At 56.8% G+C, this 11,286-nt stretch overlaps 1 protein-coding gene across 1 annotated transcript in view; it reads left to right on the top strand.

The window, feature by feature from the left end:
• Positions 1-11,286, top strand: part of IGF2R (insulin like growth factor 2 receptor) — a 109,712-nt gene that overhangs the window by 93,639 nt on the left and 4,787 nt on the right. Inside the window, exons 38-44 of the mRNA XM_029224310.1 lie at positions 959-1,166; positions 1,494-1,640; positions 2,892-3,126; positions 3,836-3,972; positions 6,198-6,312; positions 7,043-7,189; positions 7,758-7,945. Coding sequence (XP_029080143.1) covers positions 959-1,166; positions 1,494-1,640; positions 2,892-3,126; positions 3,836-3,972; positions 6,198-6,312; positions 7,043-7,189; positions 7,758-7,945 — 1,177 coding nt within the window. The remainder of the gene's footprint in view (positions 1-958; positions 1,167-1,493; positions 1,641-2,891; positions 3,127-3,835; positions 3,973-6,197; positions 6,313-7,042; positions 7,190-7,757; positions 7,946-11,286) is intronic.

The following is an 11,286-nucleotide window of genomic DNA, read 5'->3' on the forward strand; positions in this document are numbered from 1 at the left end:
GGACGGTGTGCAAACCAGTCGCGGCTCACACCTGAGACGAGCGTCGCGGTCAGAGCGATTCTTTGTTTTGGAGGGTTCCGCGGCCCGGTGAGGGGGCAGGGGGGCTCTTCATGTCGCAGATGGAGAGCAGGTGGCCGCTCGTGTGTGACCGCATGTGGACACGTGTGTGACCACGTGCCCGTAAGGGGCGAGGCCGGCAGAGGCCACGTGGACCCTCTCTGTCTCCAGCGTGACCACAGAGGTGCCGGGGGGAGGGAGCTGTGGGCCTCCCGACTCGAACACGTTTGGGTGTGTAGGGGGCTGGTCCGGTCCCGGCCTGAGCGCTGTGGACCGTTCGTTACGTGTCTGGGGCCGTGGCCTACGTCCCTGTGATGTAGGCATTGCTAAGTCGTATGGCCGTGGACCGAGCCCGCGAGATCCCCTGCCTCCCAGGGGACGGCAGCTGGTGAGCGGTGAGCTCCGAGTTGTGTGCCCAGGTGCCAGCGGCCTGGCTGCTGTAACAGAGACCGTGCCTGGGTGCAGGCCCTCCTGACAGGTGCGCAGCAGGTGCGGCCTGCAGAGGCTGGGCGGTAAGGGAGGCACCTTCGGTCAGGCTGCGGCCACTCTGCCCTCAGCTCTGAGTCCTCGGCGCTCCCAGGTTACAGGCGGGAGACGCGGGCTTCGGGAAGGGGGGGCGAGCTGGCTGGGGTCTCGCAGCTGCCGCCCCCCACGGGCCCGCGGGAGCACGGCCAGCAGGGCTGCCACCAGAGGGCAGGGCCTCGGTGTGGAAGGCGCCCAGAGAGTGGACAGGGCGTCGCCCTTTGGAGGGCGTCAGGGCTCCAGAGGAAGAGGTGAGTGCCAAGGCACCAGGGCACAGCCTGCGGACACAGCCGCCGCTTGCCGGCATGCGCCCGCCTCCCGCAGCGCTGGCCCCCTGCACCTGGAGACCCCTCACAGCCGCGGGGTGATGTCTCTCCAGGTGACCCGAGACTCGCGCACCTACAGCGTCGGGGTGTGCACCGCGGCTGCGGGCCTGGACCAAGGAGGCTGCAAGGACGGAAGCGTCTGTCTGCTCTCCGGGAGCAAGGGGGTGTCTTTCGGGAGGCTGGCGTCGATGAGACTGGACTACAGGCACCAGGACGAAGCTGTCATTTTAAGTTACGCCAACGGAGATAATTGTCCTCCAGGTAAATCTTTGCAGGGGGGTGAATTTTACGTTCCCAGGAAACATGAAAGCAGACCTGGCAGGAGGAGAGAGCTGAGGGATGATGCTGTAGGTGCTGCGAGCACCGGGACCTTGGCTCAGACCGTGGGACGATCCATCTAACAGCCCTAGGTGTGAGCCCTCAGGCCCTCGAACTGCTTCACGTTGTGGCCGGGAGGCCTGGCAGTCCCCACGTTGGCTGAGGGTGACCATTTCTATGGGGAATCCTTGTTTGAGGTGACGGCGCCTGGTAAGGCACAGCCAACGTGGTGCTGATAATCAGGGTTACGCAGACTTCTTCTCTTTCCAGAAACTGAAGAAGGCGACCCGTGTGTGTTCCCCTTCGTGTTCAATGGGAAGAGCTATGAGGAGTGTGTTCTGGAGGGCAGGGCCAGGCTCTGGTGTGCGACCACCGCAAACTACGACAGAGACCACGAGTGGGGCTTTTGCAGACACTGTAAGTGGGAGAGCGCCAGGTCCCAGCCAGGCCAGTGAGGTAGCCTTGTACCCGTTGGAGGCCTGCTTTGTGCTCAGATCTTTCTGGACGTCCAAGTAAACGGCAGTGATTCTGTTGCATATAATCTTCTAGCCAGGGCTCTTTTCCATAAAGAAAAGTCGTCTTTAATTGTTCCGTGGGGCGTATTGCGTAACCGTGAACGTGCACCGCGGCGGGGCCAGGTGAGGGGCAGGTTCGAGGTGGTCAGCTTGCCCACTCCCCGGCTCAAGGGACTTGTGTCCACACACCAGTGGTTCATGCTCACTCCCAGCAGGATTGCTGCTGTCAGGGTCTGCGGGGTGGTGGGGGGGTGGTCAGGCCTGCAGGGGCTCGTAGGCTGACCGTCTGCTCTGTGGGGGGCTGGGCTGGGCTGGGGCGGGGGTCACGGCCAGCCAGGTCCAGCATCCTTGCTGCTGCCGCGTGGAGAACCGGCACACGAGGGAGTCCTAGTAACACGTGTGGCACAGACTGACGTGAGCTCCCAAGGATGGCGATGGGATAAATGCACGAGAAGTTGTTTAGTGTTTGTAAGTCATCAGGGAGCAAAATGATACAAATTAAGGAGTCAGAAACGGTAAGTTTACAAGGGACAACTGTAGCTCTCTTTGGAGGCTTATTAGGCCAGGACCTTTCTCCTGGTCTGTCGGATGACGTGCTTTTAGGTAATGAATTACAGGTATCTTATTGTTACTTTTTCCTTTTTTTTTTTTTTTTTTTTTTTGCGGTACGCGGGCCTCTCACCGTTGTGGCCTCTCCCGTTGCGGAGCACAGGCTCTGGACGCGCAGGCTCAGCGGCCATGGCTCACGGGCCCAGCCGCTCCGTGGCACGTGGGATCCTCCCGGACCGGGGCACGAACCCGTGTCCCCTGCATTGGCAGGCGGACTCCCAACCGCTGCGCCACCAGGGAAGCCCCTGTTTTCATTTTTTTATTGTCATTCATACATTAATCGAACACTGAATACCTGTCTGCAAGGCACCGCGCTATCGCTGTGAGCTTCATGAGTGCAGAAGGAGATACTGTGCCCCGAGGGAACTTGGTCTATCTAGGGTTGAGATACATGAATGGAATGCAACGAGACCTGGCCGGGGCTGCCTGGGGAGCGGCCAGGGATGCACAGGGTCCCTAAGGGCCAGCGCAGCGGAGGCAGGGAGGAGCTTAAGGACGAGCGAGGGACAGGCCGGGTCTGACTGGTCCCCGTGTGCTGCCCCAGCCAACAGCCACCGGACGTCCGCTATTATCTTCAAGTGTGACGAGGATGCCGATGTGGGGCGGCCACAGGTCTTCAGTGAAATCCGTGGGTGCGAGGTGACGTTTGAGTGGAAAACCAAAGTCATCTGCCCCCCGAAGAAGATGGAGTGCAAGTTCATCCAGAAACACAGGACCTACGACCTGCGGCTGCTGTCCTCTCTCACCGGCTCCTGGCTCTTTGTCCACGACGGGACCTCGTGAGTGCCCGCCCCCCACCTTGGCCGCGTGCTGACGGGCTGGGTGCTTGGTGCTTGAGCTCAGACTCTGAAGGCGGGATGGCCTCATTCCTCTGACGCTCAGGGCGACGTGGTGCGCGGCGGGTGGTTTGGAAGCAGAGGTGACAGAAACCTTCAGAACCCAGAGAAGTTGCTGGTCAGCTGTGGGCCTGGCGGAATTAGTCTTGGTTTGGTTCATGTTTGTGAGGGGCAGCCGTCCATGGCTGCGTGTGTCGGGGTGCGTGAACCGTCCCAGCTTTGCTGCCCGAAGTCCCTTAGGCCATGCTGGCCCACGGTGGGTTAGCTGGACTGACTGCTCCCTGCATAGAGCCTTCCCCTAGGTGCTCCGGGATCCTTCGTCCACACGGCAGGGGGGAGCGTGGACCTGGAGGGCCTAAGTAGCCGTAAGCGAGGGAACGACTCGCCGGGGTTTGAGCCGCTGCCTGTCCTGACTCTAAACCACCCGAGTCTCGGGGCTCACCCTGCGTGCCTGGTTGGCACACTCGCTTCTTCAGCATCCAGCCGCTCTTTGACCCTTCTTTACCCAGAGACCTGTTTCAGTGCTGCGTCCAGAGGTGCTGTGAAATCCTTGGCTATCAGAACGATTACCTTTTCTGAAAGGAATGGAAGGAGCTGCCCCCGAGTGCGCAGGACAGACACTGACCTTGCCTCTCTCTGTGTCATTTTACAGGTACTACGTCAATTTGTGTCAGAAAATATACAAGGGGCCCCTGGACTGCTCTGAAAGAGCCAGCGTTTGCAGAAAGAGCCCCTCTGGCGACGTCCAGGTCTTGGGGCTCGTTCACACGCAGAAGCTGGACGTCATAGGTAAGGCCTGGACCCTTGTCGCATGGTCACAGGTGTCGTGTCAGATTCGGGAATGTGGAGGTGTCTTCCTGTGACCAGAGGGTCAGCACTGGCTTTGGTTGAAGCCTCCAGGTGTCATTTTCAGCGACTGTTTCTCAGGCACTTGGCACCTCCCAGAGCATTAGAATAGGTACTGCTCTGTATCCTCTGGGACGGCAGGTACCTAGTCTGTGTGTCTAGAGCGCTGGGCGATCTTGGGAAGGTATTTGTCCTCAGGAGGAGGGCAGAACGTTCAGGGTTCCTCTGAGTCCCTGCTCCAGCCTCCATGTATATATGCAAGTGTTTATCCGGGGAAGCCGAACGATGACATGAGAGAACCTGGTAAAGACGATTCCGGGTACATTTTCGTAATGTTTTAATTCGGAAACACAAAATGAAGCTTGTCTTAGTAGTTTTAATAGAAGATTCATCTTGCAGTTGGTTGTTGAAAGATTCTTTCATCACATAAAAGGAAAAGGCAGGGTTTTCTTAGTTTAGGAGCAGTCAGGTGTGTTGGGAGGACGAGGAAGAAACAACGTTCACTGTGCCTGTCTGGCTGGAGGGGGTCCCCAAGCTGTCCTGATTAGAACATGGGGAGCCTATGTCCACTCCAGCTGTTGACAGGGAGAAAGGGAATTCTGGGGAACCACTGTCACCCTTGAGAAAAACCCCGACTCTGCAGGTTGGAAGTGGGGCGAGTCACTCCCCCGGCAGGAGTGGCCAGACCTCGTGGCCCACGGCTCGCCCTCCGTTGGAAATCTTTGCCATAGCCGCCACGAAGGGCATAGGGGCTGCAGGTGGGTCTGTCCCTGCTGTCTCGTCCTCACATGTAGATATTTGACCCGTCTCTCCCTCTGTTTCCCATAGCCAGGTGAGAAAAACTAGAACGTTGAAGCCTCGGGAAAAGGTGAGCTAGTAAAACCTGTTCCCTGACGCACCAGGCGGGGTCTTACCCTTAGGCCCCAACAGGACGACCATCTAAGGCCAGTCGCCGTGACCCCCGTGAGCATTTAGGGGGTGTGACCTTGTGGGGCGAAGAGTTGGACTCTTGTCCCAGGAATTAACAGTCCCCGGCAACCAGGCTTTATACGTGTGTGTACATGTGTGATTTACGCGTGTGTACATGTGTAGTCCTCAGTGGCCCGGGTAGGTGTTAGACTCCATTTCACAGGTTGGGTAACTGGATGTGTGGAAGGTTGAGTGTGGTGTTCATCTAGTATGGGGCTGGGGGCACTTCATCAAGACCTATACCTGTTGGTTCCACGTTCCAGATGTTTAAGAATTTCTCTTCAAAGCTGTGAAACCCTTTCTTAACAAAGTTTTCACCAAAGCCCAATATTTAAAACAAACTCACCCAGAGCAGCCTTGAGCCTGGGTGGGTCCGGGAGCATGGGCCTCACCTCCTGTCAAGGGGTCCCCGTGCCTTGGCCACGCCCCGGAGAACACATGGGCAGCGGGTGCCGTCCCCTCCGCGTCCCCTGCCTCGAAGGACATGGGTCGGGTGTGTGAGGGTCAGGCCAGAGGACTGTCCCGTGCTGGCCCCGAGAGCCACCGTCTGTGCGCTGAGCCGGGCTGGCCTCGGGCACCCCCAGGACAGCTCTCGGCTGCCGGTCGGAGTCGCTGGCCCCTGTGAGACGTGCCCCTGGAAGCGCGGCCTTGCTTTTTGCGGCCCCTGCAGGCTGGGCTTCCCCTGGTTCTTTGACCACGTCATCTTCAGATGACCACGTCATCTTCAGAAGCAGAAACAGCTCCACGTGGAGCCAGGGGGCCTGAGGAAACCAGAGCTGTTGTGTGTGGAGTGTCACGCTGGAGGGTGGCCGTCTGGCGCCTGCCCTGTCCTGCCCGGGAGGCTCAGGGTGGGGAAGCGCCTAAAACGGCACAGAAGTTGCGCGTGGCGGTGGGGCCCCGCGTGCACGCTGCACCGGGCGCTCCCCGCTCGGCCCCGGACTGCATGCTGCGGGGGTCTCCCGGCTGCACAGGTGAGGAGACGGCGAGCAGGGGTCGGCTGGGGTCTGAACCCCGGTCTCCTCTTGCTGTGCGGGCAGTGACGCGGGCCGGGCGTGGTCACCAGGCTTGGCAGTGCTGATGACCCGCGTAAATGAGTCTCCAGAGGCACAGACGTTTGTTCGTGATACAGGATTCACTTCTGACACTGGGGCTCCGGCGATGCCCTAGAAATAGCGTCAGTTCTGTCGTTTGTGTTTCAGATGACAGAGTCATCGTGACTTATTCAAAAGGCCATCAGTGTGGTGACAATAAGACGGCATCCGCCGTCATCGAGCTGACCTGTGCGAAGACAGTGGGCCGGCCTTCGTTCACAAGGTGAGGGGATGGGGGTCCCCCAGGGAAGCTGTGCGCAGGGTGTGCCGGGATCCCGTCGGAATTTCTCCCCGTGGTTTCCCCTTGGGGGCGGCGAGGGGCACCGGCCGCTGAGACCCGCGGCCTGGTGGAGCCGGGGCTGACCTGCACAGGGAGGGTTCCCTGGATGGGGGCTGCGACAGGCATAAAAGCAGGATTTCACCGGCTTCCGGCTTTGAATGTCACAGTGTAACCAAAAGGGCATTGATGGGTGCCACCCAAGGCCAGCTGTTCAAGCAGACTGTCTGGGACCCGCGGCCGGCACGGTGGCACCTGGGATGCTTGCTCTTGGACTATCCTGGAAATCTCTGGGCAGCTCCGTGTCTGGGGCTGGGGGCGGCACCGTTTGGCCAGCAGAGGGAGCGTGTGAGCTGCCGTGTTTGTGAACCGACCGATTCCTTCCAGAAACTGGGCTTGGGAAAGGGGAGACCCAGGCGTTGTCAAAGGATTCAGTCAGTTGGAGAGCGTGAGGTGCTTGTAAAGCAAGTATTCAAAAATGTAGGAGCAAATCTTCCCAGCTTTTAGACGTTGCACAGTTTCTTAATTTTAAGAATACATGTAAGCGCTTGCCTGCTTTTTCACGTGGCAGATATGCTGGATGGGCATCTTCCTGATCGTAAGTCGCCCTCCTAGCTCGGCGGCGTCCTCTGGTTTGGGAGGGTGGCCGTGACCGTGGTGTGTGTGCCGCCTGCAGGTTCGACGTGGACAGCTGCACCTACCACTTCAGCTGGGACTCGCGCGCAGCCTGCGCAGTGAAGCCACAGGAGGTGCAGATGGTGAACGGGACCATCACCAACCCGGCCAACGGCAGGAGCTTCAGCCTCGGGGACATTTATTTCAAGTCAGTGGAGCATTTTACTTCCGGGCGCTGCCATGTATTCAGATCTCTCCCCGGCCGAGGGCTGCGAGATAAAGAGGCCCAAGTGTTTGTGTGTTTTAGTTACTGTTTCCAGGTAGTCGTCATATTTCGCTCAAGCAGAGGGCAAGCACTGCTCAGCTACTGAGCGTGACACCAAAGGTGCTCAGTTCTCTTGAGCATAAAAATAAAGTCGCCCCTCCTCCCTCGCCCAGGGGTTGGAGCTGGAACCTTCTGAAACAATTTTTGATGAGGAACTTCTGGGCTTACTAGTTTGTGAATTAAAAAGTCAGTTGCTCAGCGGTGTCACTGGGTGGGTCTCGGGGTCCGGGGCTGTGCCTGGGCAGGGGGAAGCGGGCATGGTGCGGGGCACAGCACCTGAGAACAGCACAGCGAAGCTCAGAGCACGGAAGGGTGGGCAGTAGGACGGAGAGACGGCAGGTGCCCTCGGCAGTATCCTGCAGCCCTGCCCCGTACCTGGGCTTTGGGTCCAGGTGACAAAGGGCTCTCTTGAAGGACCGTTGGAGTCACCCGACCTTTACTGTTTCTTTAGGCGATTCAGCGCCTCTGGGGACATGAGAACGAATGGGGACAAGTACCTGTATGAGATCCAGCTGTCCTCCATCACGAGCTCCACGAACCCTGCATGCTCCGGGGCCAACATCTGTCAGGTGAAGCCCAACGACCAGCACTTCAGTAGGAAAGTTGGGACTTCTGACAAAACCAAATACTACGTTCAAGGTAACTCTCCCCATCCATGTGCCACGTTTAACTTCCTTGGAGGATCTGTAACATATTTTCATGAACAAACGCCCTGCGGTTGAAACGTCAGATCAGTTTTAGCACAAAAGCCCTGGGTCCGATCCTGTGTCTTGACACGCGCTTGTCATAGCGGACTGAGCAGCGTGTGTCAGGCCCGAGCGGTTCACTGTAGGGAAGATTTGCCTCCTAAACAAACAAGCAAAGCCTGGTCTAAACCAGAGGTGGTGAGGTGGGCGTGCATGGCCACGTCCGGAATTCCCTTTGGTTTGGTTTTTGTCACGATACATCTTTATTTTGAAACTTCAGATGTTACTGTAGAAGGGTAAGAGGTTTCGTGTTTGTCAGAAGGATGAGAAGAAAAGAGAGGCCTGACCCAGGTATTCGGGTGGGTGTGGAGGGGAGGGCATTCCACTGCGCTGACGGAGCTTTTCCTTTCTTCCTTTTGTGCCCTTCCAGCTTTATTGAAATATAATTGACATACAGCTCTGTATAAGTTTAAGGGGCACAGCTAATGATCTGACTTACCTACATCATGAAATGATGACCGCAAGTTTAATGAACATCTGTCATCTCATGTGGATGCAAAATTAAAGAGAAAAAAAAAGTTTTTTTCTTGTGATGAGAACTCTTAGGATTCACGCCACGAGTGACTTTCAAATGTAACGTACAGCAGGGTTAATTATGTTTAGCACGTAGCATGTAATGTCCCTATTATTAATTTATAATTAGAAGTTTGTACCTTTTGACCACCTTCATCCAGTTTCCTCTCCCCACAGCCTCTTCCCCCGGTAGCCACAAATCTAATCTCTTTTTCTGTGAGTTTGTTTGTTTTTGAAGTACAGTTGACCTACAAGGCTATTTCAAAATGATCACCACGCGAAGTCTGGTTACCACGTGCCACCACGCGAAGATGTCACATAATTATTGACCGTATTCCCCACACTCTACACTTCATACCCGTGACTCATTTATTTTGCGCCTGGAAGTTTGTACCTCTTAATTGCCCTCACTTACTTCTTTCCTAATTCCTTCTTGACCTTGAAAGAATATTTCCAGGAGGCAGCTCATGTGCTTTTGTTTTAAACAGCTAGTCTTTCACTATATACCATTTCATGATTTGATTTTTTTTTTTAATTAATTAATTTATTTATGGCTACGTTGGGTCTTCGTTTCTGTGCGAGGGTTTTCTCTAGTTGTGGCGAGCGGGGGCCACTCTTCATCGGGGTGTGCGGGCCTCTCACTATCGCAGCCTCTCTTGTTGCGGAGCACAGGCTCCAGACGCACAGGCTCAGTAGTTGTGGCTCACGGGCCCAGTTGCTCCGTGGCATGTGGGATCCGCCCAGACCAGGGCTCGAACCCGTGTCCCCTGCATTGGCAGGCGGACTCTCAACCACTGCGCCACCAGGGAAGCCCCACGATGTGATTTTTGAACGAGGTGAATGAACTCGCTTTTTAAACAATTAAATGTGCTTACAAAACCAGCTGACTTCGACCTCAAAGGGCTGCTGCGAGAGAGATTCCCGGCGAGGAGGGGGGAGCAGCTGCTCCCTGAGTAGGTGTAGCCTAGAAGAGGGCGTTTCCGTGCTCAGGTACCGAGCTGGTCACTGCACTTGACAGCGCCCGCCAGGGGCCGGGCAGAGACCTGCCAGGTCAGTCTGGCTCGCTTCCGTGATTCCCTGTCATAGGGTCAGCCCGCTGGTCCCCTGTTCTCTTCCGGTGATTCTGGGTCAGATGCTGGAGTTGTGCAGTGGCTGGTTGGGCCCTCTCTTGAGGTGCTGTCCTCAGGGCCTGGCCCTGTAGTAAGTGCTTGGTAAATGTGTGTTGACTGACTGAAGGGCTGCTTTAAACGCCTCCAAGGCCACTGCTCTGCAGAGAAGGAAAGTCCAAGCTCTTTTGAGCACAGCCTGGAAGATTTTGACAGACTCCCGTTTTCTTAGTGGCTGGTCCTGCAAACGCACCCAGACCCAGCCATCAGGTTACTCACGAGCCCCTGCAGGTCCCATGCCGCCGCTGCACGGGCCTTCCCGCTGGACTGCCTCCGCCCGCCCCATCCTTCTCCTGCTGCCTGTCCCAGCGAGGTGCTCCCTTCTCACACCCAGGGGCACGGCTGCGGGTGTGCCTGCAGCAGTGGTCAGGCTCCACGCCACAGCCCAGGTCAGGGGCCCAGCCACTAGAGTGAGAACCTTCGCGTCCGTAAGGCCTGCATCTAGTCTAGTTGGCCTCCTGCGGCCCCCCAGCTTCAGGGTGTGCGTGCGTCTGTGTGTATGTATGTACACACACACTTGTGTGCGCACGTTTATTTATTCTTGGTTAATGAAATCATTTCAGACGTTTTCACTGCCTTCATTCACCAGCGCTAGGGAGTAGGTTTAGTTTTAAGCCTTCGTCCACATTTCAGGAAGAATGCAGTTTAACGCCCTTCATGAGCCTGCATGCATCCGAGTGGGCAAGAGTGGGAAGCCGCAAAGCCCATCTCTGGCTGAGATTCAGAGCTGCCACCTCGGCCCCTCACTGGCTCACCAGTTTGTGCCCTCGTTCCAGCCCGGGGAACAGCCCACTCAGGTCACGGCTCAGCCAGTTGTGAGTAAGGACACGTGGGGCGTTCCCGAGCCCAGCCCACGGGGCCGGGTCTCGGCCGCCCTCCGAGCGCGTCGCTGCACACGCTGCGCTCCCTGGTGCTCCAGTGGTGGCTGGTCGTGAGGATTTTGAGTCTCCAGCCACGAAGTTGTCCACACAAGGCAGAGTCCACACAAGCTCCTCTCACTTCTGACACCAGCTGCAAGTTCAGGGGGCTCCATCTCCGCCTCAGATTTGATAATTCACTAGACGGATGCTCAGAGCCAAGAGCTGTTTTAGTCGTGCGTACAGTTTATTACAATGAAAGGATGTAGAGTAAAGTCAGCCAGTGGGAGAAGTGGGTAGGGTACGGTCTGGGAGGGAGCCAGACGCTTCTGTTGTCTTCTCCCTGTGGAATCAGGACGTGTTATGTTCTCAGCATAAACGTGACAACGCACACTCAAGCGCTCAGGAGCTGACCAGGGAAGCCCACCCATCCCTCGGTGTCCAGAGGTTTTATTGGGGCTTCATTGTGTAGGCTTGACTGATTGATCACTCGGTTGGTAGGTTGGTTGACTGGCTGGTTGGTTGGTTAACTGATTCGTTGGTTGACTGGTGGGTTGGCTGACTGGCTGGTTGGTTGGTTAACTGATTTGTTGGTTGACTGGCTGGTTGGTTGGTTAACTGATTTGTTGGTTGACTGGTGGGTTGGTTGGTTGGCTGGTTGGTTGGTTAACTGATTCGTTGGTGGACTGGTGGGTTGG

Source organism: Monodon monoceros, unplaced genomic scaffold, assembly GCF_005190385.1.
Source record: "Monodon monoceros isolate NGI ecotype Baffin Bay Population unplaced genomic scaffold, NGI_Narwhal_1 Super_Scaffold_15, whole genome shotgun sequence".
In the NCBI taxonomy this organism is placed as follows: Eukaryota; Metazoa; Chordata; class Mammalia; order Artiodactyla; family Monodontidae; genus Monodon; species Monodon monoceros.